The following is a 27,994-nucleotide window of genomic DNA, read 5'->3' as shown; positions in this document are numbered from 1 at the left end:
CTGCGGGACTACAAGTCCCAGAAGCCTTTGCGGCAGCTCCGCCCGCCACCGCCCGCCGCGGGGCATTGTGGGACGGGGGCTCCAAAATGGACAACGCTAGGGATGCGCCAGGTACGGCCGGTCCTGCCGAGCACCGGGCGGTGCGGGCCCCGGGCTCGGCGGCCTCCCCGCTGCTCTGTGGGCAGCCAGTGTGGTGGGAGGTGGGGTGGGGACGGGACGTGTGAGGCTGGGCTCCATCGCGCCTCCGCTTCCCTTTCTCCCGTCGCACTCGCGCCCCCGCCCCCTTCTTCTTCTACCGTCCCTTCTCCCCCATTACCCCTTCTTCCCCCCCCAGCCCCTTCTTCTTCCACTGCCTGTTCTCCCCTAGTCCCCTTCTTCTTCCTTGGCCCTTTCTGCCTGTCGCCCCCCCGCTTCTTCTCCCCTATTGCTCACCCCCATTTCCTGTCGCTCCCTCTTTTCTATTTTTGGTCCCCCTCTTCTTCCCCGTTGCCCTATTTTAGCCTTAGCTCTCCCCTTGGCCTCTTCCTTCCCTCACTCGGCTCCCTCCCTTCCCTCCCCTCTATCCCCATCGCTGTCATTGTCCCCTTTTCCATCCCCCCAGTGCCTTTCTTCCTTGCTCTCCCATCGTTCTCAGCCCCATCGCTTTGGCCCGCGTTGCCCCCCGCTCCCATCAGCTCCTGGCCCCCATCGCCCTGCTCAGTGCAGCACTTGTGGGGGTCTCACCATAAATTTTCCTCCTTGCTTTTCCCATAGGGAAAGCAAACCGGTGGTTTGGGGCTGCACAGTCCAAATCAGCCAAGAATAATGCAAACATTCTTCAGCAAGAGGAGCTGATAGCACAGAAAAAGAGAGAGATCGAGGCCCGGCTGGAGCAGCAGGCGAGGCAGAATTCCCTGAGCATCCAGCAGCTGCCCCTGTTCGGAGAGTACGTGTGAATTGTGGTGCCTTTAGGTGGGAGCTTTGCTGGCAGAAAATGTGTGTGTGTGCAGTGAAACGAAGGAGATGGGCTGCACAAAGCTCTGTGCTTGGAGGCAAACACAGAGACAGCTGGAAGTAGTAACAGGAAAGGTTGGAATGGGGAGCTTGCACTTCAGTTGATGTAGCCAAGCTCTTCAGGTACTCTTGAGAACAGATATGTGCTAATAGCAATCTTATTTTTAACAGGGTGTTATTGCACTTCCCTTCTGCTTCCTGTTTGTTATTTTTCTTATAACCACGTCTCCTAAGAGTCAACATTCTCCAGTTAAATGCTTGCCTGGGGTTCTTGAAAGCAGAGTGAGCAGAAATCCCATTTCAAGGGAGCAGTAAACAAGCTGGGTGGAGAGTGTGGGTCAATGCTGCAAGCAGCACGCAGAGTGGTTCTTGTGCTTCTGCAAAACCAGTGTGTTTCAGTGTTAAATGGGAGAGATCAGTGGTCACAGGTGTTTGTTGTGTTTTGTGTTTGAAATCGATGCAGGTGAGGGGAGTTGGGGAGTGATGAGTGCCATTACCTGCTTCTCTCTTTCTGTTCAGAGATGACGGTACTGACAACGAAGCCTGTGTTTCCAACAAGTTTGTTAATGATGGCAGTTTCCTCCAGCAGTTTCTCAAGCTGCAGAAGGAAAAGTCAAGTGCCGGTAGGTCAACTTCTGAGTTGCAGGAGGCCCTCCTCCTCCTGATGATGGCAGTCTTGCTGAGCTGCCCCTGTGTATGTTCGCTCTAGAAACCCCGCTATGAGCTGTTACTGGTAGGAGTCAGTTCTAAAGCACTGATGACTCCTTTAAATTTGGATCAAAGTCTTTCTTTTAGGTGCAATAGGGAGGTTTGCCCTCTTCCCTTCCCCCCCGTAGGTGCTGTAAAGACCAACGTCCCTCTTCTAGCTTGAATCTCATCTTGTAAAAAGGCTTGGATTTCATTATGGAGCTTTGACCAGTCTGTGTCTTAAACCTGCTCTGAAAATACCAGCCCGTTTCTGCCTGAGTTGTTATTTGTAACCTGAGATTAAACCAATAAGGATGCACAGGAATTATTTTCCCCTCATTCTTTTCTAAGAACCTCCTCCAAGTTCTAATAACTCGGCAAACGCTCCTGCACCAAATGTGGGGAAGAAACCTATGCTGTTTGGGAAGCGGCCCGGTCAGGTCCTGAGCAGCATGCTGCACCAAGCGAAGAACTACTCCCATTCCAAACAGAGCCCGGTTGTTAACCGCCTCAGTGTGTTTCAGTCGCCAGACGAAGATGAGGAGGAAGATTATGAGCAGTGGTTGGAGATTAAAGGTAAGTGACACCTTGTACCGTGGTGTTTGTTCAGAGGAGTAGGCTCACCTACCCTAGGGATAGGAGTTGAGTGTGGGAACAGGATTCCTTTCCCCCGGTGGAGTGTTGGATTGTTTTTCCTTAAATTGATAGTCTTGGCACAGTTCCTGTGTGCAGAGTTCTGCATCATGAAATACAAATTACATCGGTTAATGGTGGGAGACTCCTCCAATGCTGGCTTCAGCAGAAGAGCCAAGGCTTGGATGCTGTAGGAAATCACAGCTCCAGCTTGAGCTCCATGTGGGAGATGGGTCACTCGCCATAGTTATGCCGGCTTTCTGCCTAGGAAGGTTTGTTTTCTCCAAGATACCAAGGCAAGTGCAATCTGTAGTCTCTCTGAGAACAACGTGTAGAGAAGAAACACATTTCTAGTCTTCATGGGGCTAATTGTTTGCTAATGAGAAGAATTCTGCTTTTGTACAGTTGAAATCTGTTATGTCTGGTGCTGAGATCTCTAGAAAGTATATGGATATAGAATTGTAGAATCGTTAAAGTCGCAAGAGGCCTCTCAGCTCATCCAGTCCAACCGTGAGCCCAACCCTACCCTGCCTAATAAACTGTGTCCCAGAATGCCTTTGCCACATGCTTTTTAAACACCTCCAGGGATGGAGACTCCTCCACAGCCCTGAGCAGCTTCTGCCAGGGCATCACCATCCTCAGTGAAGAAATTCTTCCCGATGTCCAACCTAAATGGCCCCTGGTGTTTATAATGTTTGTGTTTAAAATGGACTTTTAGTTTTTCAAATGATAGGAAATGAAGAGTCCTCAGTTTGGCAGTGGCTGTGTAAAATATCTGTGTTAATGAATAGGATTACACGTTGGGCACAGAACTGTAGTCGTGTAAAATCAGTGTTCCTGCCTCTTTTCAAAGTTTCATTAGAAAATCTTCCCCTCTAGGTCCCAACTGCTTTAAGCAGGACAGAAAACCAACAAAGAATATTGCAGTGCTTAAATAATCGAGTTTATCTGGGTAACCTAGGCCAGGGAGCCAGAAGGCAGATTGGCTTCATAATCGGAATTTCATGCGTGTATATTAATCAAGTATAAAATTAGATTGGAGTTGCTAAATAAGTCACACCAAGCTTTGTGTCATAATTTATCTCATTGTATGTTTTCAAAAACACGTCTGGCTGTTTCTGGTGGGATTCATAACTGCACAAACTGGGAAAGTCTGAGCTCGGGTGTGAAATGCGCTGCAGGAGTGTGAGAAACTGCCTCTGGCTGCAGAGAGTGAAGAGGACCCTTAATGTAAAGATCTGGGGTTTGAATCCTGTCTGGATCAGCGAGGACAGCTTGGGTCCTGCGCGTTCTCTAGACACGTGCCTGTGTGTGGTTCCCATTGCGTGTGTTCTGCATCCACTCTGTAACCACCGTCGGCATTAGTGGGTTCCTTTCTCGGCACAGAAGCCAAAATGCAGTTTCTTGGAGACGGAGCGTTGTCACTGTTGGGATGCCCTCCAAGCGAGGGCTGAGACATGGGTAAATCCCAGTAGGAAGAACCGCGTGCTCCAGCCACACAATCTGTCTTTGCTATCTGGGTGCAGAGCTGTGTCTTGGGAACAGGAATCTGGAGTGAGTCGTGTGGTGGTTGAAAAAAACAAACCAAATTCCCGTTTTTCCCTGCCATGTGTTTTGTGTGGATTAGAACTGTCAGAAGCAAATGATGTTGCAATTGAAGTCGTGCCCTAAGCTGTGGTGATCCAAATCGTGGGCTTTTCCTAGTAGGAAAAATCTGGACAGAATATTGCCCTCCCGCTAGGGGAGCACAGAGGCTAACAGTGACCTAGGGATTATGATTGTGCAGCTGTCTATGACCGGATCCCCCATTTCATCCTTTCTCTTCCCATTCCCGTTCTACTTTTGTCTGCCGCCGTGGTTCTTAGAAGTAATGTGCCTGTTGCCTGTTTGGTGTGTGAGTTGAACCCCAGTACTGACAGCCTGCTTAAAGTTTTACCCCCAGAGGATGCGGAGACCCGACAAGTGGTGGAAAAGCTGGCTAGGTTCGTGGCTGAAGGGGGACCAGAATTAGAGAAGGTCGCTATGGAAGACTACAAGGATAACCCAGCTTTTTCGTAAGTGCGGCGATAACTCTTGTCTGCCAAAGCAGGACACTGTCTCTTTGTAGGAGAAAACCATCAGGATGTGGTTCTCATGGACGCGTTTGGTTTAACGATTATTTGGTGGAGTTGAGTAATTGTTTTATAGCTGGGGGAAACTGAGCCAGAAAGCGATACTGCGATGGTGCTGAGGAGGTGGATCGGCTGGAGCTGGGAATGCAGCCGAGGAGGTCTGGCTGCCTTGTCCAACAGGGAGCGCGAGAGGATACTGAGCTCAGCCACGGGGCTGGTCCTGTCTCCTCCGCTGTTGATGCGCTGTGGCTGTGGGCAGCGAGTTCCCTCCTCTGTTATTTATCTCCCTTCAAGTGACGCAAAAAATTTGGATGCAAGTCCTTACATTAAAGCTACACACTGAAGGCTTTGTAATCCAGATTTTAAGTGCATTCTGAGTAATCTATTTTATATTTCTTTGTTTTGAGCTGTTTATATCCCAATGTATCAATGTTTGTGTATAATTGTTGCTGACGCCTATCTTTTTCCACTTCTTTCCTCCATCTGCCCTAGGTTTTTGCATGATAAGAACAGCAGAGAATTCCTTTACTACAGAAAGAAAGTGGCAGAGATAAGAAAAGAGAATCAAAGTTCTCAGGCATCCTCTTCTCAGAAAGGTAATTAAGACTGCAATTGGGAGAACGTGAACTGCATAAGTCAAATTTGACTTCTTCACTCTCCTTAACCGCATGTTACATCCATTCTGGAAGCGGTTGTTGGAGTGGATATCTGGCTGTCAATCAATGCCATTTCAAAATGGAAGGAGATGGTGATAAAACACCACTGTATTGGCATCAAACCCTTGTGCCACAGCGGCTGTTGCCCAAGCCCACAGCATGCTGCACTGAGCTCTGTGTAAAGGGCTCTTGAAAGAGATTTTCCTTCTGTTTCTCCAAAATCCTTAAAGTGAACTGAAATGATTCCCCATTGTCTGTGTTTTGGGGGGCGTTTCAGCCCTGTAAATGCGTTTAGGAGAAGCGCTTTTTCTCAGATGTTCTTATTTGCTTTGTTACCAATGAAAATGCTTGATTTGCTTGTTGAACATAATCCCTGTTTCTGCTGCCATTTCCCTGTCTGAAGCCTCTGTGTTCTGCTTGGGTCATACATCCTCGCAAAGAAGGCTCTGTGTTTTCAGGTGGGGAAGCAGCAGCAGTGGCTGATCTGCCAACAGGCAGGTGGTGTGGGAAGTGGCATCTGATTAACCATGTTAAGAGACAGAAATGACGTGGGTGAGGTGTGGTCTGTGGGCCAGGCGCTGATCGCTTCTCCAGTGCCTGTTGCCGGCCTGCCCTGGCAGGCTGAATCACTCACCCTCTCCGTGTCAGCTTCCTTCTCTGTGAAAGGAGCCTTAATGCCATTTTGCTGTCACGCTGAGGAGTTAACAGCTCCAACAAATTGTGGTTTAATAGACTGTAGGCTGAAATTACCAATATCAACTGACTGATAAAATAGTTTGGAAGTTAAGTGGTGTTATCCATGCTTTACAGATGTGGAATATTGAAGCATGGGAAGGTTATGACTTCTCCATGGCTTATAATCATGTCTTCTGCCTCCTGGTCCTGTGCCAGCATGATGGAGTACTGGCACTGGGACTGTGCAGGTAGCAAATGTCATATAAGGCTGTCGTGGCTAAATAACATATTTGCCTGGCTCCTTATAAACGTCAAATATGCTTGAATAATTAATGATCAAAGCCTTCTCTGTGCCTTTGGACTAAGGCTGCAGTAGCCACCTCATCCAGGTGAGGATTGGGACGGTTTCATAGAGAATTTCCTCTGTCCTACAGCCCTAAAATGGCCAGCAGATGTGTACTGACAGTAGGCACGAGTAAGATTACAGTGTGGTGTCTGTTTGCCACTTAAGACCTTCCTGTTACTCCTGGGAATGTCAGTGGCAAAGCTAGAGAGGATCGTAAAGGTTGGAAAAGACCTCTAAGATCATCCAGTCTAACCATCAGCTAAGCACCGCTGTGCCTATGAAGCCAGTGCTGAGGTGTAACCCTATGGAAAAGCATCTGCCACGAGGAAGAAACGGGATTCCTCTGGGATAGAGAGAAAGGAGTATATGTCACTGAGGACGAAAGCTGGTTTGTCTGTTAATCTGCTCTCATCTGCTGTGGGCATGGAGGAAGCTGATGGGCTCCTCTGGTTACAAAGTTATTGTGCAGCGATATGCAATATCATGTTTTTGTGATATAAATTGTTGATGTGTTAATGTTTCTGAAAATTAAACTCGACCTTTTGCCCTTATTCTGCTCTTGGGGTTCTTAGAACAGATAGGCTTTGACTGTTGCTTGTGTGAGTTGGGCCCAGTACTGACAGCCTGCTTAAAGTTTCACCCCCAGACGACGAAGAGACAAAGAACTCTGCTGAGAAACTGGCCCGGTTCGTAGCAGACGGGGGTCCCGAGGTGGAAACTATTGCCTTGCAGAACAACCGAGAGAACCCTGCTTTCAGGTAAAGAAACCTGCTGCTGTGTAATGTGAGGGGCGCTTGGGTGGGCTTGGGTTGGGTGTTTCAAAGGGGAGATAATAGACAATCGTGTGATGGGTCTGAAACGACAAGGACGGGGTGCTTACAGCGCTGGTACTGTGATGTTATCAAGCTTCACAGTTTAAAGCAAAGCACAGGGACAGGAATATATTTGCTTCCTCCAGAATTAATTTATGATTTCACCCTCTCCTTGCCAGGTTTCTGTTCAGTGTGCCAGCAGGGAATGGTTTGGGTTGGAAGGGATCTCGGAGCCCATACAGTCCCACCCCCTGCCATGGGCAGGGACACCTCCCACTGGGTCCGGTTGCTCCAAGCCCCATCCAACCTGGCCTGGAACCCCTCCAGGGATGGGGCAGCCACCACTGCTCTGGGCAACCTGTTCCAGGGCCTCCCCACCCTCAGAGTGAAGAATTTCTTCCTAATGTCTAATCTAAATCTTCCCCCTTCCAATTTAAAGCTATTCCCCCTCATCCTTTCACTCTATGCTCTTGTAAAAAGCCCCTCCCCAGCTTCCTTGGAGCCCCTTTCAGTTCTGGAAGCTGCTCTAAGGTCTCCCTGGAGCCTTCTCTTGTCCAGGCTGAACAACCCCAACTCTCTGTCTGGCCTCATACAGGAGGTGCTCCAGCCCTTGGACCATCTCCGTAGCCTTCCCTGGACTCACTCCAACAGATCCATGTCCTTCCTGTGCCGAGGACTCCAGAACTCTGACCTTCCCTTTCGCTGTAGCTGTGTGCTGGTGTGGGCACCCTCCACCCCTCACATCACTTCTCTCCAATTACTCTCCTGAGTTGCTCTTTGTGCAGTACCTTCACTGATGTACAGGTAGCGCTTCTTCACCATTAGGTTCCCCTTTGGAATATCTTCTTCAGCCTTTCCGATATGAACCATTCTCTCCTGTGCTCACTGACAGCTGTTTAATACCTCCCTTTGGGCTCATCCAGGTTGTATTGTTCTGCTCTCACAAACAATTCCGTGTTCCCTTGAAGTGATGTGGGCTCAGCAGGCCGTGTTTTGTGCTGATATTTTGATGTTTTATTGGCTGCCTTCTGGGGTGCTGCCCTTGTGTGGAGAGGCAGATGTGCTGATATCCAAGCTGCTTCATTATTTACTTCAAAACCCGTCTGTGTTCTGGAGCACGTTCATATTAAACAGAGTCTCCTCTTAGGATTCCATCAAGTTTGCTGTTCGGAGGGTCCCATCCTGCCCTCTGCTAGGCTCTGAAGCCATTGTTAGTGCTGTTGATTCAAGTGGAAGGAGGCAAGACCTCATTTAGTGAGTTTTAAACACGTCAGAGAGCTGTTTGTGTTTGCCTGTGCTTGTTGTGCAGCTGAAGATGGGAAAGGGCTGTCATCTGTGGTGGTTTCCTGTGGGAGCAGGTGCTATTCCGAGGAGAGGTTCTATCAAGTGTTGAATTGGTCTTCTAAAAAGAGAGGATTGTAGAGGACTTGGGAACAGACAAGTTTTCTGTGTGCAATATTTCAATGGGAGGGAGCCCAAAGAGGTATCAGGTTTGGAACAAACGTGACTGTATTGATTTCTTTGCGTAGCTGCTACGTTGAGGGTTGTTCATGCTCTTTCCACAGAGACTGAGGAGTTGTGTTTTACCTAAAAGGTCAGAGATGTCTATTTCTGAAAGCAGTAGCAAATAGAGCAATGTTTTTATGTATGAGGGAATGCAGGAGGAGTCGTGATGTAATTAAGCGGACTGATAATGTCAACGCTTCCAGCTTGAATTGAGAGCTTGGGAGAAGTTTCTTTAGGCAGTGGTTTGGCGTTCCTGTTGGTAAGACCTGTGTTTTTTACCTCTGAGCTGAAACCTGACTGTTGCGGAGTCCTGGCAGTTTTTCCAAACGTGGTCTGGAAGGCAGGTGAATTCTGGGGGAGGACTTTGTGTTTCCACAAACATAACATGATCCTTCAGTACCGTGTGTTTGTTTGGCACTAGAAATAGCTGTGGTTTGCACATGGATGAGATATAGGCTTCCTGACCTCAAAACTTGCAGCCTACCTTGCAGGAGCCCTGCATTGCATGGGCGTACACACAGGATGGTGCTGGAGAGCATGGAAGTGAGGGGAAAGCTGGTTGTGCGAAAGCACTGCAGGAGAGAGCAGCCCTGATCAAACTGTGCTCTATCCGACCCTCATATGTGACTGTTACAGCTAAAGATGCTTTTTCTTCCTTCGTAGGTTTTTATATGAGCCAAACAGCAAAGGCTACAAGTATTACCGGCAGAAACTGGAGGAATTTCGTAAGGCCAAAACCAGCACTGTCTGTGCCCCCTTGCCTGCAGAGTCCAGTCTGAAAAGGAAGACCAGTCCTGAGGCATCGCCGTCACCTTTGTGCTTGTCGTCTCTGCCCTTGCCCATTCCCTCGCCTTTGCCTCTGCCTCTACCCGTTCCCTCTCCTCTGCCCCTGCCCATTCCCTCTCCTCTGCCCCTGCCCGTTCCCTCTCCTCTGCCTCTACCCCTTCCTTCGCCTTTGCCTCTACCCTTGCCCGTTCCCACGCCTCTACCCTTGCCTATTCCATCGCCTTTACCCATGCCCGTTCCCTCGCCTGTGCCCATTCCTGCTCCCTCATGCTTGCCCTCGCCTTCCCCATCATCTTCCACAACTCCGCCTGATCAGACAGCTCCAACGACTCCTGCAACAACAACAGCAACATCAACAGCTACAGCCACAGCTCCAGGCACGACTAAAAAGAAGCGGAAGAGCAGGTGGGGGCCAGAAGAGGACAAGGTTGAATTGCCCCTCCCACAGCTGGTCCAGCAGCTGGATTCTCCCTCCCCTCTTTCAGGTCAGTGGGTCTGTATATCACGTTGAATAACTGGTTTTCCTGGGGAGTGCATTCTGCCTTAGCCCAGCTGGCTCTGTAAACAGAAAACCCAGCGGGTCTTATCTCCCGTTGTAATCTCTGCGGTTGCCAGCCCCCTCTCTCCCAGCTGGGTCTAGCAGCTAATTCTCCCCTGTGTGGAAACCCAGATAAACCACTTTATCTCACTGACACCGGGGATTGGATCTTACCGTTCTCCAGCTATCTCTAAAGCCCTGCTGTGCTATAGCTCATTACAGCCTCAGCCTCTACACTCTTTAGGGCTATTGCACTTCAGGAAGAGAGGCTGTCAGAAAACAAATATCAAAGGCCGAACTGTGCTTATTCCTCATCGTAGGATAAAATCCCCAGGCAGCACTTCCATCTCGCTCTTAACTGATCAGAAGGCTAAATGGGAAAAGCTCTTTCCCGAGTGGTGGCGGGTGCGAGTATTACTTCCAGTTCCAATTTCTACCTGTTTCAGTTCATTTGATTACAGGCGGGGTTCGCAGTCCTCGCCCAGTGATGAGGCTCGTGCTCCTGTTACTTCACCTGCCAAGTTCACCCGGGGAATGCAGATCTCTGAGTGTTCGGAGATGATTCTTCCCATCGAGGCACTTCCAAGGAGGCTGAATTCTGGTGCATGTGCAGATAGGTAATTAGGCAGGCAGTTAGAGATGCAGAAATTGAGTTGCTCAAGGATAACAGGTAAATGGAGACATTTTAAGACTGCCTCTTTGAATCCTTTGCCCAATTAATGCGGTGTGAGGAAAGGATGCAAAAAGGATAAAGAGAAGGATAAAGAGAAGGCAATTGGTGTTGGCAAAGAGGGAATTAATAGTATGAGGCTAGAGTCATGGGAGACGTAATAAAGACCTGTCTGAGGAAGGACCTTTCTCACAAAGCAATAGCAGAACAGGTGAAGTGGGACAGGTAGTAGAAAGCAAGCTGGAATTTTCTGTGCTGTAGAGTGAGCCCACAGGTAATTCTTAATGCGCGGTCATCCTCTATGATTTGTTGCCCCAACTAATCCATGGGTCTTTGCTTTTTTGGGTAGGTTTTGGAGAGGTAATTGCTCGGCCATTAATAGCTTTGTTAGGCTTGGGTACGATGTAGAGGTGGCTGTGTATGCTGTTGTGTCCGTTGATTCTACCGAGGTCAGGAAGACAGGGCTCCATCTCCTAATGCAGCACTTCAAATGTAGATGGAGAGACATTTCTTTGGAATTGCATCTTCTGATCACAGCCCTGTACAGCAGTCTTGGCAATACATCCCATGTACAGGACATCCCTGTATGTACAGGACAAGATGCCCACCCGAGTGGCTCACACATTTGACCTTGAATTGCTGCTTGTATTAAGGCAGAATCTGATGCAAAACTCTTTCCTGGTTTTGTACCTCTAGGGTATTTTTCTCTCTTGCAGACAATAATGAGGCTTCGAGGGTAAAGCTGGGCGGGCGCTATCAAAACAAGCATCAGATTCCATCTTAATGCCCCCTCCTGCAGTGGGGGCTGCAGGGGTATCCGTGTGCTCATTCCAGCATACTTCCTGCTGAAATCTCCCCGGCTTCTTTAGCCTCCCCTTAATTAGACAGGGACTTGCTCCTTGTGCTCCTGCTCACTTTCTGCAGGGCTTTGTGTCAAGTAGAAGAAAAGGACAGCAAACAATTTGCCAGGCATAACAAATCAAGCATTAATGCGCTGTTAATACTCTGCAGGGGGAAGGGTTCTTTTTTATCGGTTCAGATGGGCTAATCCCTTCTTAAAATTAACATCTTGAACCGGTGAAGAGAATTCCAGATTGTACCCCTGCTCCTGGGGAAGGTTGGACTCGCACAGTGTGCTTTGGTACCTAAATATCAGTGTCTTAGTCCTTGATCCTTAGCAATTGCTTTGGATTTAGTGAAGGACTGTTCTGATTCTTTTCCTGTCTACTCTTAGTAATAAATCAGTATCACAGAGTGGAGAAGGCGAAGCCGTTTCGGACAAAAAAAAAGGCTTCTCTTAAATAAATTGATACCAAAACACTTAGCTGCATACAGACTGCAGGGACTGATACATTGGAAAGCCTGAGCAGAGCAGGCATATTGTGATTAGTGAACTCCGTGAGCTAATGGGAAATTACAGGCTGTCATTAGAGTTTTCTGAAACCTGATATTGGATTGGTTTGAGTCTGATTAGTTTTAATTGAGTGAGATCTTCAGACTAGGAAGCAAAAAATCAGGCACTTCAGTATTGGGATTTCTCTGCTGTCCTTAAAGGACTTTCACTTCTCTTGTAAGAAGCTCCTCTTCGAGCGTGTGGGAAAGGGGTGAACCTTCAGGTAGGCTCCTGCCAATGCTGCAGATAGACTGCACCATTAACCCTGTAGGCAAAGCTGATGTTATTCCAGGAAAATAATGTCTTTCCCAAGCCTGCTGAACGTAAGACTGAGCAGCAACTCCTTATCTTTAACTTAGCATTTGCCTGGTGCCAGACCAGGGTAAGAAACTTATAAACCTTATCTATTTTTATGTAAATATATTGATCTTATATATGAATATTATGCAAATATATGATCTTGTATATGAATAGACTTTTCTATCTTCAGCAGTGACTTAGAATCCTGGAATGGTTTGGGTTGGAAGGGACCTCAAAGCCCATCCAGTCCCACCCCGTGCCATGGGCAGGGACACCTCCCACTGGATCAGGGGCTCCAAACCCCATCCAACCTGGCCTGGAACCCCTCCAGGGATGGGGCAGCCACCACTGCTCTGGGCAACCTGGGCCAGGGCCTCCCCACCCTCAGAGTGAAGAATTTCTTCCTAACGTCTAATCTAAATCGTCTGCCTTCCAATTTAAAGCCATTCCGCCCCGTCCTTTCACTCTATGCTCTTGTAAAAAGCCCCTCTCCAGCTTTCCTGGAGCCCCTTTCGGGGGCTGCTCTAAGGTCTCCCTGGAGCCTTCTCTTGTCCAGGCTGAACAACCTCAACTCTCTCGGCTTGGCCTCATAACAGAGGTGCTCCAGCCCTCTGGAGACTTTTCTACCTTCAGCTGTGGACTTGGGGTGGAGCTTTGCCTGTCGACTCTGCCAGTTTTGTGCTACTTTAGGCCAGTACTCCAAAATTATCCCCCAGAGCTGAATTTCTGCAGTGACTCTTCCAGCATCTCTCAGCACAAATTCTGTGAGGCACCACAGCAGTCAGACGAACCAGATGTAGCTTTAGCGCAAGTAGGAGCAGCAGCATATGCTTTCTGGGAGGGAAAAGGAGATGCTACAGCCTCACCTTTCTCCTTTAAGGGGGTTGTATATGCTGGCACGCCACCAGCTCGCGGGGCCTCCAGAGCCGCGTCTGGCTCTTTGCCTGAGTGTTTATGCAATTCAGAACGAAGCCAAAGAGCTACTGACCTCTGCGAAGGGCAGAGTGTCTTCCTCGGTGCATTCAGAGAAAGCTTTCCCATGCCCTGAGACAGGAGGTGAATCTTTGACTGGGGCTGATGCCGAAGTGCCCCAGTCTCACGTAACATTTGGGGCTGGATCCTTCTTTTCTGTGGAATAGGCGTAGTGCGTTCATTCAAGTTGTCTCCACATCTCCATGCTTTCCCAGACTGAAGTCGTGCTATTTATCAATAATAGACAGGTTTATTTTACTACTTATTCTTATTTCTGAGCTGAAAGTGCCTATCCTAGCACCAAGCCTGGCGCATCCCGCCTTCCTGCTTCCCTTCCCTTGGAAAATCTCTTGCAGTGCTTTACATAACTCTTCCTGCAGAGCTGCCTCCCGGCACCGGTGCCAGTGTGCAAAAGCTGTAGCTGTGCAGAGGAGGGTGGATATGCTGCTTTATCTTCTCCTTGGGAGTTAGGGAAGCCACTTTCCAGTGGTGGAGCGCTCAGCCAAAAGCAGGTGGAAAGGGAGAGGAGATAAGAGTGCTGGGATCAGTTGCCCAGAGTGCGAATAAGAGGAAGGGAGAAGACAACCTCTGGGGCTTAATTAGCATGCTGTGTAGACATTTGGTGTCATGAACAATGATCCCATTATTATGGGGCTTCATAATTAATAGATAATGAATAATTAATGAAGCATCATTTAACTGTAGCCTGGACTTACATTCAAATGGAGGTTTTTGCAGTCATTAGGAGGAAATCTTTTCCCTTGTATTGAAAAATGCAATGCTCTTTCAAGTGCGGTTGTGTGTCATCTTTTAATCCCTTAAATATTTAACTGTGGGGATCTTAGCCCCTAGGTGCTTTAGTGGGGAGCTGCCAGCCCTGCTAAAGAGATAGGAACCAAGTTTGCGAGGCAGTCTCCACAGTAAATCTCATTTTTTTGCAGCCCCAGCAACGCTTCTGTTGCACTCTTTTGTAGTGCAGCAAGTACAAATAGGTTTCCCTTACCCCCGCCTCTTTCCTTTCCCTTGCCCTTTGAGCTCAGGATGCCATATGGTCACTGTAAATCAGTGGATAACGTTAATATCTGATTTCAGGGCTTATCATAGAATCATGGAATGGTTTCAGTTTGAAGGGACCTTAAAGATCATAGAATCATTTGTCTGGAAAAGAGATCCGTGACTCCAATTGTACCTGTCCACTACTAAACCATATCCCTGAGCACCTTGTCTGTCCATCTTTTAAACCTCTTCAGGGATGGGGACTTGACCACCTCCCTGGGCAGCCTCTGCCAGTCCGTGAGAACCCTTGATGATCCAGTGCCGCCCCTGCCATGGGCAGCGACACCTCCCACTGGATCTGGTTGCTTGAAGCCCCATCCTGCCTGGCCTTGAACCCCTCCAGGGATGGGGCAGCCACCACTGCTCTGGGCAACCTTGGCCGGGGTCTCCCCGCCCTCACATGAAAGCATTTCATACCTGATACAACAGAAAAAATCATTCCAAAGGCAGTGCTTCCAGAAGGGGATGCTACAGGAAAAGAAGGATACATCAATGGGATTGTCAGGCAGAGACTGAAAATACTCCCTCTTTGAAAGCAGGGGCGATGTCCCTGGCAGTGCTGCTCCTGAGCCTGTAGATTAGCAACTAAAATCTCCTTGGGGAATGGCAACTTCCAAAAGCAGCATAACGTTCATGTCTTTATTCTAATGTGGTCATTTGCTTTTTCATTTTGAATGAAGTTGCTGTTTACATAGTAATCAGCAGACACTTACGTGCGCAAGTTGGACAATATGCTGACGGGCTCCGATCTGCCTGTGACTCAGTGCTGAATAATTAAGTGTCGCTCTCTGTGATGCTGGGGTTCACAAGGAAGCCTTATGAGGGGAATTAATCTTAAAGAGGGATGATTTTTAAAGCGTTGTGTGGCAGGTTGCCATGCAGTGTGACCTCCGAGGCTGCGAGACATGATTTGGGAGTCTGCTAACATGACACGGGCAGAGCCTTGGCCCAGGGAGACTGCGGGTGGCTGGTGAGGGAGGTGCTGCCCAGTGGTTTTCGTGGAAACATAGAACGGTTTGGGTTGGAAGGGACCTCAAAGCCCATCCAGTCCCAACCCCTACCATGGGCAGGGACACCTCCCACTGGATCAGGGCCTCCAAGCCCCATCCAGCCTGGCCTTGAACCCCTCCAGGGATGGGGCAGCACCACTGCTCTGGGCAACCTGGGCCAGGGCCTCCCCACCTGCACAGGAAAGCATTTCTCCCTAAGATCTCATCTCAGTCTGCCCTCTTTCAGCTGAAGACTGTCCCCCTTATCCTATCCCTGCACTCCCTGATCAAAAGCCCCTCCCCTGCTTTCCTGGAGCACCTTTCCCTCTTGGAAGCTGCTCTAAGGTCTCCCCAGGGCCTTCTTTTCTCCAGGCTGAACAACCCCAACTCTCTCAGCCTGTCCTCATACAGGAGGTGCTCCAGCTCTTGGATCATCTTTGTGGCTCCCTTTGGACTCATTCTAACAGATCCATGTCCTGCCTGTGCTTAGGGCTTCCTGCCTCTCTGTGGCTCCGAAGTCCTACTGGGCGGTTGTTCCACAGTGAAGTGTCTCAATGCTGGAAATGAAATGAGTGGATAACTTCACGTGGGGATCTTGATATCATGGTTTTGCTGGTCTTAACATCTGTCTTGGATTTTTTTTAAAGTCTTTTACCATGTGTTTATTACAGTTCAGGACCTCAAGGGTCTTGGTTATGACAAAGGGAAGCCGGTTGGTTTGGTGGGTGTGACAGAGCTCTCTGAAGCCCAGAAGAAGCAGCTGAAGGAGCAGCAGGAGGTAATGCCCCAAAGTGATCTTCAGATTCAGTTATGTGTCAACGTACTGCATTGCTGGGTTAGATGGGAAAGTGGAGGTGGAGATGCCAAAGAAACTTTCCCAGTGGCCTACAAATAAATCTCTAGGATTTGTTCTGGATGCCAAGGAATCATGTGATGCTGTAGTCAGCAGAAATCTTAGAGGGCTTTGGGGAATATGAATTAAGGCAGCCAATTGCGGTCCTACCAGACTAAACCCCCAAATCTATAAGGTCTGTTGTGTCACATCTGCAGCTGATTACGTTTTGCTTTAGCAGACAGGAGAAGGTGAGTGGGAACTTGGAAGCTTTGGGGGAACGAGAGCAGAATTGGCTTTTGCCAGGATGTGAAGGTGATGTTTAAACCGTGTGGGGATGATCAGATGGCAGCAGGCCTCAGTGTTAGTATCAAGGTACTTCTGTCAGAGGAACCAGAACATAATGCCTCTGTTTGATCTGAGAAGTAAGCGGATCAGATCAAGCAACAGCACAGCCTTTTGGGATTTGTAGTTGTCATAACCTGAATTCTGTACGGCAGCTGGGGTGGGCGCAGGCTCTGCTGCAGAGCTCCGTGTGCCTCCGTGGCAGCCTCTGAACTGGTTGTCATACTGAGTGCACTGTCACCTCTCCTCCCGTAGATGCAACAGATGTACGATATGATCATGAAGCACAAGCGAGCCATGCAGGAGATGCAGATGATGTGGGAAAAGGCAATTCAGCAACACCAACATGGCTATGACAGCGATGAAGAGGTGGACAGTGAGCTGGGAACGTGGGAGCATCAGCTTCGACGCATGGAGATGGACAAGACACGAGGTGGGTACGGAGCTGCCGTGCCAGTGCCTTGCTCTCAGGTTGTGCAGAGACTTCCGAGATGCCATTTTTGGTGTGGGAGTTGCAGGGTTGCTTTGCACTGGTCCGTGCTGTGGCTTCGCTGCCTGTTGAGCAGCAATAATAACCGTCTGTTGTTGTAGGGCTTTGTGCTTCTTCGCAAACCCTCCGAAACTCAAAGTCAGAGACTGCTGTGTTATTGCTGTTTTCTGTCTGTGTCTTGGGCAGAGTGGGCCGAGCAGCTGACCCAGATGGGCAGAGGAAAACACTTTATTGGAGACTTCCTTCCGCCTGACGAGCTGGAGAAATTCATGGAGACGTTCAAGGCATTGAAGGTAAAATAGCAGAGACCTCATGGTGGTGACAGTGCTTCAGGCTAGCCGTGAGGGAATGATCTCAAGCATGCCTAGCCCTTTTCCTTGCTCTGCCTCACGGCCTTGAGGTGCTTCTGCCCTTACACTGGGAGTTCTGTTACTCCTAGAAGAAACAAGGGACTAGGGTGTTGCTGTTTGCAGAGAAATGGCTGTAGTGAATTAGAAAACAGTTATTTTCGGGGCAGTGGTTGGGGGTTAGCTGAAATGACAGACAAGCCTCTTGGACCATCCACCACTTGCCTGCCCTTCTGGTTAGGATAAGTTGTTGCTCATGCCAGGCAAGGAAAATCTGAGTCTTTATCCAAACGATTGCAGGAAAAGTAAGAAATACAAAACCTACAAAAAGCTTATGCAAAGCACTTCAGTACCTGCCAATTTTTCCTGAGCTGTAGAACATCCTGATGCTGGCGCATCCCTGATAATGGAACCAGCATGGGGTCTGACGTTCCCTGGAGTTCCTGGCTTAAATAAGAACTGTATCTGAGGCTTGATCCAGTCTGCAACTTTAAATACAGGAGCTAAATATTTCTCAGCTTAATCTCACTGTAGCATTTCCTGCTTCTTGTTGATTATGTTGTAAGACTCTGCAATGCTTCATCACTTACCCATTTCCTTCTCTGTGGTGAGGCCAAACTGGGATACCAAGGAATTGTGCAGGTTATTAATTGTTTGCAAGAACCATTCGAACTCATAGCAGCTGATGCTGTTTTCCCTGTCCTCTGACCCACAAAAATAGGTGCATATGAAAAATAACCACTGCTGCCTTTGTGTCTCCACAGGAAGGACGTGAGCCGGATTATTCTGAATACAAAGAGTTCAAACTGACTGTGGAAAACATAGGTTATCAAATGCTAATGAAGATGGGCTGGAAGGAAGGCGAGGGACTTGGCTCGGATGGACAGGGGATTAAAAACCCCGTCAGCAAGTAAGCGGAGTTCTGCTATTGATTTAGTCCTTCCCTCTTGGGCTGATAATTGATGCTCCTTCCCCAGCCTCCTGGAGCAGCTGCAATGAATGCGACTGTAATTCATCACTTGGAACAGAATATGGAATCCGTGCAGCAAAGGAGAAAAATAATTCCTGATTTCTTTGGGGTTCCCTGCCCCCAAGGCCTGGGTTTTTTGCTTTATCTCAGGCTGGAGGCACGATCTGAGCCAAGGGTGTTTTGTTTCTGATCTCTGTGCCTTCGTTGAGAGATGCCTTCTCTGTTTCCCCATCTATAGAATGAAAATAACACTTGTCTGCACCTCCCTTCCCAGGGCGTGTGAGGGTTAACTCATGTATTTAAGGTCATAAGTTTATTTGAATGTTAAAGAATGTTGCTTTTGCATTGGAAGCGCCGTTGGTGCCTGCTAGCTGCTCCCTGGTGTAACTGTGAAGGGAAGGTGATTAACAGTATTAAGTATCAGCTTCTGCAATTGAGACACACCAACCCCATGCTGCGCTCTGGGCTTGGGGAGGAGCAGCTGGAAAGCTCCCTGGCAGAGAAGGCCTGGGGGCGTTTGTTGACAGCAGCTGAGGGTGAGCCAGCAGTGGCCCTGGTGGTCTGCAGCTCCCTGAGAGGAGGTTGTGGCAAGGTGGGTGCTGGCCTGTTCTCCCAAGGGACACGTGGTAGGACAAGAGGAGGTGGCCTCAATTTGCACCAGGAGAGGTTTAGATTGGTTATTGGGAAAAGTTTCTTCACTGAAAGGGTTCTCAGGCACTGGCAGAGGCTGCCGAGGGAAGTGGTAGAGTCCCCATCCCTGGAGAGATTTAAAAGCCGGGCAGACATGGTGCTCAGGGATGGTTCAGTAGTGGACAGGGACAGCTGGACTTGATAATCTCAAAGGTCTTTTCTAACCAAAGATTCTGTGATATTTGCTACCTGTAGATCTGTGTTTGGAAGATGTTTCAGTCCAGTTCAGAGCGCTTTGTGTGTGACCATGCCACTGCCTTCCCGTCAGTCTCTTGCATGGGATACTCCAATTTGACAACACTTTGTACAGAACACAGCCCTGAGAGTTCTATCCACAAATAGATGAGCATCACTTTAGGTGGATCATCTGCTTGGTAGATATGCTGAGCTTTCAAACCAAATGTTTAGGATAAGAAATACTCTGCTTTGTTTTTTAGCATTAAATGCTTTTAGAAATAGCAGTTGTTTGTTTACTGTGTAATAGAAAGTATCTCTACAAAGCACTCGCACTCCGCTTTTGCAGCATCTCTCCAGCACCATGTTTATTGGTTCAAAGAAGTCCTGTGATAAAGGATCGCTGTAATCAAAGCAGCGAGGCTTGCAAGCAACAGAAGGCAGGCAGCTCCTTTCCGTCACAGGGTTGAGATTTCCTTGGACTCTGCCTTCTCTGATGTTCTTGGGAGAAAGTGCCACTGCAGATAGAAAGGAATTGCTTCCTCTTTTGAACTGTTTGGAAGTGAAGGAATGGGAGGTAGGCACGTTCAGCAGCAGCAGGGAGGGGCCCAAAACACCGACTGTTTCTGGTCCGGCTTTCAAAGAGTGAGAAAATGTATGTGGACACTGCTGCTTCCATCTAGGAATTGTGCATCATTGATTGGGAAGGGCAACATAGAAACTCGGCAGGCGCAGTAAGCGGCTCAGTGTTAGCTGTCTGTCATGGTGCAGCGCACTCTGGGTGATGATTCCCAGTGTTACCTGAGCAGGTATTTCTGGGAAGAAGTTGATCCGCCACTTCTGACCTCGGAGGTTTTGTTCCCTCTTTCCAAACAGGGGGACAACTGCTGTGGATGGAGCTGGTTTTGGCATTGACCGTCCTGCGGAGCTAACCAAGGAGGATGATGAGTACGAGGCGTTCCGTAAACGAATGATGCTTGCCTACCGCTTCCGACCAAATCCATTGGTAAGGTGCTCCTGAAACCAGATCAGACACACTGACAAATCCACTGAGGCCACTCTGCGAATTTCACTGCCAAAACATCTATGGATGTGCAGTTTTCCTTGCTGTTAATTTTTTTTTTTTTCCAATACAAAAGCCCCTGGTTTTAGATTTCTCTGGTCCATCCAAAGTCTAAACTCTGGGCACAAAGGAAGCGGATGTCCATGAATCCATGGGTTACTTTGAATAATTGCTTTCCTGGTTGCAAAAGCCTTCTAAGTTTGCATTTGCCCCAGCGTGCCCGCACACCTAGAAAGCTACATTTGTGATTTTTGGTGGGAAACCTCAGATTTCACTGCCAGAAATGTCACGTTTCAATGCCTTTCCAGATAATTAAGCTCAGATGCTCATTGTTCTGTGAAGACAGCAATTTTGATTAATTTTCTCTTGTTATTCCCCACAGAACAATCCACGACGACCTTACTACTGAGAATGTTTGGGGTTTTTTTTTTGGGGGACAATGTCTTTTCAAAACAATTGTAATTTGACTGTGAAATGTTATGAAACTGCATTATCGTTCTCTTATTTGCTAATGTTGTAAAACTGATTGAAGTCACAATACCATCACTCACCCAGAAGAAAGGCCCGCAAGCCCACTCGCTGCACGCTGGAGTCTCGTGACAACTGGGTGTTAAAAAGGCCTGGGTGGTGTTTGGAGAGGAGAACGGAGAAGGTGAGGATGGGGGTCTTTCCACGGTGCCTGCTGACAGTGGAATTGCAGCACCAAAGATACCGGTAGGAATAGTTGAGCGACTCCATTCGTGGTGAGCTCAGCACTATGTTACAAGGAAGGCACGTTTTGCCCACCAGCAGCTGCTCCGTTGTTCAGAAGTGCACTTTGTGCTGCTCTTGGGGGGGTGGTTGGTTTTTTTCAGTTGCAAATACGACGCAGGGCTGTCTCTTCCCCAGCTTTAGGGGCTGTGGTTCAGTCAGGCTGTTATTCCCTGATGCTATCCTAAAGCCTGACCTTCAGCTGTCATTGAACACCAGTGCCTGGTGGTGGGGCAGAGGCAAAAGAGAAGACAAGGCAGTGTCAGCACGGCTGCGAGGGCCGAGGGGCGCAGGGAGAGCTCACTCAGCTCCAGAGGTCACAGCCTTGTTGTTTCTTGAACACTAAGTTCACCCCCAGCGTCCAAGTGAAATGAGACTTGCAGACACCGTGGGGTGGGTGATGAAGAACTGAGCCTTCAAACGCAGTTTGTCAAAGGCTGTTTGGTTTTGTAGTTGTAAGGAACCCCTCTACAAATACAGATTTTAATCATTCAGTCTGTAAATTAAATAAACCTCATTTATTCCTTAATTTTAATCACTGAAGCTTTGGGAAGAGCAGTCTAACTGTGGGTTGTCGTAGGCTGAGAGGCTGCTCTGGGTTTCTTCCCTTCCAGGCATCTTTGAGAACACAAAGTGGGGTTGATTGGTTTCTTTTACATTTGTTTTCCCCTCAATCCCAATACTTGGCGTGCGATTCTCTTTTGGTAACTTTTCTTAACAACGTGGAGTCAAGGACTTGGCTTTCAATAAAAGCATTTGAAATGGTGAATTCAGCAGGGCTTCATTTGAGAAAAAACAAAATGCGTGAGCACCTTGCAGACCCCTGGAGCTGGCGGTGCTGGCTCCTGGTGTACCAGCTCCGCGGGTGCGCTCCCTGCAGCTCTTACACCGGGATGTTCCACGTGGGCTGGCGCATCATCAGGGAAGGTTGGGAAATAAAGATAAGAAATCTGGCAGGTTTTCAGTGGAGCCAAGCTTCTGCCCTGGTGGTTCAGGTCACTGTGACAACCGTGCATTCCTGGTGAGTCAGGACACCCCCTCTCTTCTCTTTCTCCCTGTCCTGGCAGCGCTGCTTGCCCTTGGATCCTGGCTGGCACGAGCCAGAGCTGCTGGATGAGCAGAGACTGAGGCACCGTAAGGCTGAGCCTGAGCTGCTAATTTTCCTGCTGGCTTTTGTAGGAGTTGGGGCTTGTGGTGATGCGAGAGAAAGCCTAGAGGCATTTTCAGTCTTTATTCCAAGCCTACATAGTCTGACATCCTTTCGGGACTGACTGTGCCCTGGTCACCTCTAAAGGAAAGGTGAGTGGGCAGAGTTTTGCGTCTTTGAAGCTGCTCTGGTACTACAGCCATCCCTGTGCACCTCACTGATGTGGCAGAAGTCATTTTAGTCCTTTATTTTGACAGTGGCTTTGGTCTTCCCGAGCCTCTTCTCTTAATCAGGGTGTTGGTCAGTAGGTGCTTTGCTCTGCTCTGTTTTTCCTTACGGTGATGTAAGTCCCACACTGTTCCCCGTGCCCTGCGGCGGAGAGCAGTGAGCAGGGGTCAGCGCTGCAGGAACCCACTTAGCACGCTCCTCTCCTTGCCATCATTAGCTACAAAGTGGGGTTTAGTCTGCAGAAACCAAATCAAATGAGTGACTGCTGCGCTGTCCCCAGAAGGTCACTGTTGGACTGTCAGATCAGAGAGTGAATTCCCAGTGCAAATGCGGTGCCAGCCAGGGGTTGGTGTGAGCGCCCGGTGGCTGAGCCTGAGTGCCCGTGGTGAGCACGGCACAGGGAGGCCGTGAAATCGCCCGTCTGGGACTTGTTTACCCGCAAGTGACTGCTCTGAGAGCTGGGAGACCAAAGTGATGCTCGTAGAGGGTTTGGTGTTTTGGAAGATCTAAAGTTTCCTGCTTCAAATCACCCCCAATTACCTGGTTTCATCCCCCTTTTCTTTTTGAAAGGGTCTCATGCTGCTTTTTGTGCGTCTCCCTGTACAAATGGGGCTGGTGGGTGGTTTCTCGGTTGCAAAGCCCTGTCTCATTACTGAGCCCTGGAGCCTGAACCTCCCTTGGTCTCAGGTGTGTTCCCTTCACCGTAGGCTCAACGGGCCCTGCCTAACGAGCTGTCCTCATCAGCAACGAGCTGGCTCGTGACCTCATTGCTGATGAGGTGCGGTGGAGTTCCTCTGGTACAGAGAAACGGCGAACAAGCCCAGGGCAAAGTGCAGAGCAGCTGATTCAGCCCCCGGACTCTGAAGCAAGAGGGCAAGAGAGTGACGCAGCGGCGCGATTGCGAGGAAGGGGAAAGGTTGAGTGGCCGCGTTGGGGGTCCGCTAAGAACCGTGGAAGTTTCTAAGCGTGTGCCCATTTCTGGACCGCTGAGCCGGGTCTCGGCCTGCGCCAGTGGGGAGGTAAGCGCTCGTGTTTTGAGCAGAGAGCAATGAGAACAGGAGGTCAGGGGAACACTGGGCTCCCAGCTGGATACAGAGACCTTGAAACCACTGCTCTCTGCTCAATTCGATTCATTATTAAAGGCAGGGATGAATTGTTGGCTTTCATGCGCTTCGCTCCTTCTCTTTTCCTCTTACAGATCTGAAGAGATGTGTCCTCTTGGCTCTATTAAGTACTTAAGGTTTCCAAAATGAATTGGAAACATATCCCAACTGGTGCCTGAGCTTTCAAAGCCTCTTCTGGAGTGGTTTTATCCTTCCCGTGCAGTCCTCAAGCACTGAGACCAGCACAGGCCCTTGTACAGAGCCACGCGTGCTCGGCTGCTGCCTGTTCCCCTCCTGGGACCCTCCGGCCTTCGTCTCGGTTGGGTCTGGTGCTTTAAGGGTGCTGCCTATTCACCGGCAGCGGGGTCGAAGTCCGCAGAGGCTCCAGTAGTGACGGCCGGACCGGGGATGAAGCTCCTGGCCGTGCCGGGTGTGCTCGCCCCTTCCCTGCTCGCCATCCCCGTGGCCTTTGGCATCAACAGCGTGACCGCCCTGACAGAGTGAGTGTGGGGCAAAGCTGTGGGGCTGGGATGCTTTGGTCCAGCTCGGGGCAGGGCACTGGGTCCTCCCCTCCGCTGGTCATGGATGCTGCGTCCGGTCTGAGACTGGGAGGGGAAGCAACCAGTCCAGTTCAGGGTAAGGCTCTGTCCGAGCAGCCATCCCACCCGGACTGGGCCATTGGGTCCCATCCGGACCCAGGGAGGGGGGCACGGTGTCTAGGGCAGGGTGCTGGGTCCCTTCTGGGGTTGGGGGGTGATGTGATCCAGGCCGGGACGGGAGGGCTTGGTCTGGGTGCTCCTGCCCCATCTGAGCCAACGGGAAGGGCACCGCAGACTGGGATTGTGTCGACAGGGTTCATGGCTGCCTTTCCGTCTTTAAATCCCGTTATCAGTGGATGGGCACACAACAGGGTTGCTCAGGCTCATTGCACAACGCGGAGTGGAACAGGGCTCTCCAACAACCCAAATCCTCTGGGAATTAGGGTGCCTCCCTGATTCATAAGCATCCTCTCCAGCCCCCCCAGCACCAGACGGACAGGACCCCCGACACTGGGTGCCCCCTCAGGACACAGCCGTGCCTCCCTGGACCCCTCCCAGGGCAACCCCCCGGCAACTCAGCTGCTGACATGTCCCAGCGTGGCTGATGCCACCCCTCCGCCGAGCCTCGTCACCGTCCCGCTGCCTGATAACAGCCCGGCTTTCGGTTTGCCTGCGGAGGGAATGCCCAACCCAGCCGCGTCCGGGCTGCTCAGCTCACCCTAACAGGCACCCTCGCATCGGGGGGCTCGGTACTAGCCAGGGGCAGCTCCCCGTGGGCCAGACAGAACCCCACCGCTTCCTCACAGCCTTTGTTTCTCTTCTACGGAAGCGCACACTCTGGCTGGTTGGTTTTCTCTTATTTCCAGTCTCTCAGCCCGGGACCTGCCGTGGGGTTTGCCCTTGTGCTCCTTTACTGCACTTCTTACCCATTCATTCCCCTTCCTCCCCCTTTTCCCATTTGTTCCCATTCATTCTCCTTCATCCTCCTTTTCCCATTCTCTGGTTGCTCAGAGCAGTGGTGCTGCCCCATCCCTGGAGGGGTTCCAGGCCAGGTTGGATGGGGTTTGGAGCCCCTGATCCAGTGGGAGGTGTCCCTGCCCATGGCAGGGGGTGGGACTGGATGGGCTTTGAGGTCCCTTCCAACCCAAACCATTCTGTGATTCTTCACTCTCTTAGGACGGGTTTTCAGTATCTGTCTCTTCGTTATCAATTCGCTTGACCATTGGTTTCTCCAGTCTCCTATAACACATGGCCACGGGCTGGAGAAGGGTGGCCACGCTGGGGCTTGTCCCCTGCGCTGGCACGGGAGCTTTGGCAAGGCAGCCCCTTCCCCGTCGCAGACCCAGCCTTCCTTCAGACCCTGTGGAGGAGCCTTTCCCCCGGCAGAGGACGAGCAGCACGCCTGGGTCTCATCCTGTGCCGAGGGTCTGATCCTGCCGCTCCCCTGCTTTGGTGGAGACTGGTCAAAATCGGTGGGGGTTCGGGTGTTTCACCCAAACCAGAGGATATCGGGCTTCACTTTCTGGCTGTGCCCGGGGCGCTCAGACCCGAACCCCTGTTCTGCAGCAGCCCGCTGTCGCTGATGCTCACGGTGTTACTGGTGCTCGCCGGCCTCACCTCCATCATCTTCTTCGTAACCGGAGTGAGCCACTTCCAGAACCCCCTTTTCTGTGGTGAGTCCCCTCAGGGAGTGGGGACTGATCCCATGCCAAGGGCAGAGAGCAGAGATTTGGGGAGAGCTGTGGGACCCGCTCGGAGCTGGCTCGCTCTCCTGCAGTGTTTGTGCTGTTCTCCTTCACCTCCGTCGTCGACTTGATCATCGCGCTGGAGGAGGATGGTTACATCTCGGGCTTCATGGAGGTCTACGTCAGAGAGGTACCACCTCTCCCTGCCTTGGGCTCTGGGATGCTGGTCCTGCTCCCGAAGCTGCTCGTGCTGCGGGAGAAGCGTTCGTGGAGCAACCCCAGCTCCCGTGGGGTTCCCTGGGGACGCGGTGTGGGAAGGTGTTTACCCCCACCCCGTTTGATCCCATCTTCCGGACGGGCAGGGTGAGCCCTACCTGCGCACGGCACACGGCATCATGATCTGTTATTGGGATGGCATCGTCCACTACGGGCTCTACCTCGCCATGATGGCAGCCATCGGCCAGAGGTGAGCGGGAGACCTTGGAACATCCCGAATTCTGCAGGGAGGGCAGCTCCGAGCCTGGCGGAGGGGCCTGATCCTCATGTCCCTGCAGAAAGAGCTACAGGAACCTGGGGCTCTTCTGGCTGGGCTCTCTGATGATGAGTGTCACCGTCTTCCTGCTCGGGAACCTGATCGGTACGGGGTGCAGAGGGGGTGGGGGGACACCCACCCTCGCTGAGCCCTCCTGGCTGCCCCCACCCCCTCGTCTGCCCTCTGGGTTTGCTCCCAGGCGTTCGCTCCGTGGGCAGAGGAGGAAGGTGCTGATATGGGGGCAAGCAGCGGGCACCGGTCCTGGGGGCTGAGCCTACCACGTGCTCTCCTTCCCCAGGGAAATACAGCTCCGACCTCAGCCCTGGCTTTCTGCTCAACCTGCCCTACGTCCTCATCGTTGTGTGGGCTGGAAGGAGGCTCTTCCAGCAGCCCAAGGTCCTGCCGTGCCTCAGCCCTGAGAAGGTGCGCTGGGGGCTGGAGCTGGGGGTCTGCGGGAGCTGTGCTGGGAGCTCATCCTTATCCTCTTCCTGGGGCTGGACCGCAGGATCAGGAGCGGAAAAGACGGCGTTTTCCCTCTCCCAGGTTGCAGAGGAGCAACGCAAGCGCCTGTACCAGCGGCCGCAGGACGTGGGGCTGATCCTGGTCCTGCTCCTCGCTGCCGCCTTCACCTTCTTCAGGGGGATGGTGAGCGCTGGGTCCCTGCCTGAGGGTCCTGAAGGAGGTGGGGGGGTCCTGGAGGGGCCAAGGGGGTTCCAGAGCGGGGGTACTCACCCCATGCCCGCGTCCCCAGGTGGTTCTGGATTGTCCGGCCGATTCGTGCTTCGAGTACATCTACCAGCACGAGCCGTACCTGCGCGACCCCGTCGCCTACCCCAAAGTGCAGGTGAGTGGGGTTGGGGAGGGTCTGGAGCCCTCTGGCGTGCTGCAGGGGACAGGGTGACCCTCTCGGTGTCCCCCCCAGATGCTGATCTACCTGTTCTACATCCTCCCCTTCCTCTGCCTCTGCGTCTACGCGCTGCTGCTGCCCGGCTGCTCCTGGCTGCCCGACTGGAGCCTCGTCTTCGCCGGCGCCTTCGCGCAGGTGAGAGCTGCAGAGGGGGGGACGCGGTGGGACCCTCGTGCTGGGGTTTGGTCCCCAGCAAGCAGAGAGCTCGGGCTGAGCCTGGGGTGGGGGACAGATCCACCACGGCGGCTGCATGTGGAGCAGCTCCCACCGCCGCTGCCCGATAATTACTTTGGCCTCGGTGGATCTTGGTGGAGCCGGGGATTGGTTTGACAGAAATAGGCTGGAGACGGCCTGCAGGGCTATAGATAGGACACGCAGGATGTGCTCCTGCGGAACACCCGTTGGTGCTGGGGGGGCTGCATCGCTGCCACCGCCTGTGCCACCCTCTGTGCTGTGTCCCCAGGCTCAGTTCTCCCACGTGGGCTCCTCGCTGCACGCCCGCACGCCCTTCCCTTACCAGACCCCTGAAGATGTCTGGTGGAGCTTCCTCCTCACCAACGTCCTCTACGCGCTGGGCCCTCAGCTCCTGGCGCTGCGCTGCCTGCACAGCACAGCTTTCTTCCTGCCCACCACTCCTGCCTCCCTGCGCCCGGGCAAGAAGCTCCAGTGACCCACATGCCTGTCCGGGGGCAGCTCCACATCTCCCCCCTCGCAGCCGGAGCAGCCTGCCGAGGCACCCGGCTGGCAGAGGTGTCCTCAGGGATGCTCCGGTCCCCACCGTGTCCCCTAAAGCTGTGGGGCGCACTGGGGGGACCCCAGGGGGTCTTGGACCCACAGCTCTGCCCATAGCCAGGATCTCCCTGGTGGGGGGGCTATGGGAGCTGAGTGGGTGCCTGAGTGCCACGGGGACCCCATCCCGCTCCAGTGTTCCCAGCCACACTGGCAGGATGCAGGAGTGGGGACCGTGCCAGGAAAACGCTGTTTACAGAATAAAGGAGAGAGGGTTCACATTGCCCAGAGCAGCGGTGGCTGCCCCATCCCTGGAGGGGTTCCAGGCCAGGTTGGATGG

General features: G+C 51.3%; 1 protein-coding gene across 5 annotated transcripts; it reads left to right on the top strand.

Moving 5' to 3' along the window:
- Positions 1-54: 54 nt before the first annotated feature.
- Positions 55-27,733, top strand: SUGP1 (SURP and G-patch domain containing 1). Of its 5 annotated transcripts, XM_054050132.1 has the most exons (16): positions 55-111; positions 754-925; positions 1,513-1,616; positions 2,032-2,256; positions 4,244-4,367; positions 4,917-5,020; positions 6,736-6,859; positions 9,083-9,690; positions 15,795-15,901; positions 16,556-16,733; positions 16,977-17,083; positions 17,902-18,047; positions 19,848-19,977; positions 20,417-22,083; positions 22,867-23,178; positions 23,358-23,675. In XM_054050132.1, exons 1-14 carry the CDS (start codon positions 87-89, stop codon positions 20,441-20,443), a joined length of 2,181 nt encoding a protein of 726 aa, XP_053906107.1. In that variant the 5' UTR covers positions 55-86; the 3' UTR covers positions 20,444-22,083; positions 22,867-23,178; positions 23,358-23,675. The 5 variants fall into 5 exon arrangements, with proteins under 5 accessions (XP_053906107.1, XP_053906106.1, XP_053906109.1 ...); XM_054050131.1 differs by having other exon boundaries at positions 20,417-23,178; XM_054050134.1 differs by lacking the exons at positions 55-111; positions 754-925; positions 1,513-1,616; ... (8 more) ...; positions 17,902-18,047; positions 19,848-19,977 and adding exons at positions 25,371-25,474; positions 25,579-25,676; positions 25,849-25,952; ... (4 more) ...; positions 26,941-27,060; positions 27,389-27,733 and having other exon boundaries at positions 20,000-23,178; positions 23,358-23,762.
- Positions 27,734-27,994: the final 261 nt, after the last annotated feature.

This window comes from Cuculus canorus, chromosome 27 (genome assembly GCF_017976375.1).
Source record: "Cuculus canorus isolate bCucCan1 chromosome 27, bCucCan1.pri, whole genome shotgun sequence".
Classification (NCBI taxonomy): domain Eukaryota; kingdom Metazoa; phylum Chordata; class Aves; order Cuculiformes; family Cuculidae; genus Cuculus; species Cuculus canorus.
This window is presented reverse-complemented; position numbering and strand designations above follow the sequence as displayed.

Excerpts from the sequence above, each read along its gene's own strand:
- SUGP1 (XM_054050132.1), top strand. The coding sequence starts at position 87 with ATGGACAACGCTAGGGATGCGCCAG. Across the intron at positions 16,734-16,976 it reads GGAGATGGACAAGACACGAG|AGTGGGCCGAGCAGCTGACC; the intron begins GTGGGTACGGAG and ends TGTCTTGGGCAG. Across the intron at positions 17,084-17,901 it reads AGACGTTCAAGGCATTGAAG|GAAGGACGTGAGCCGGATTA; the intron begins GTAAAATAGCAG and ends GTGTCTCCACAG.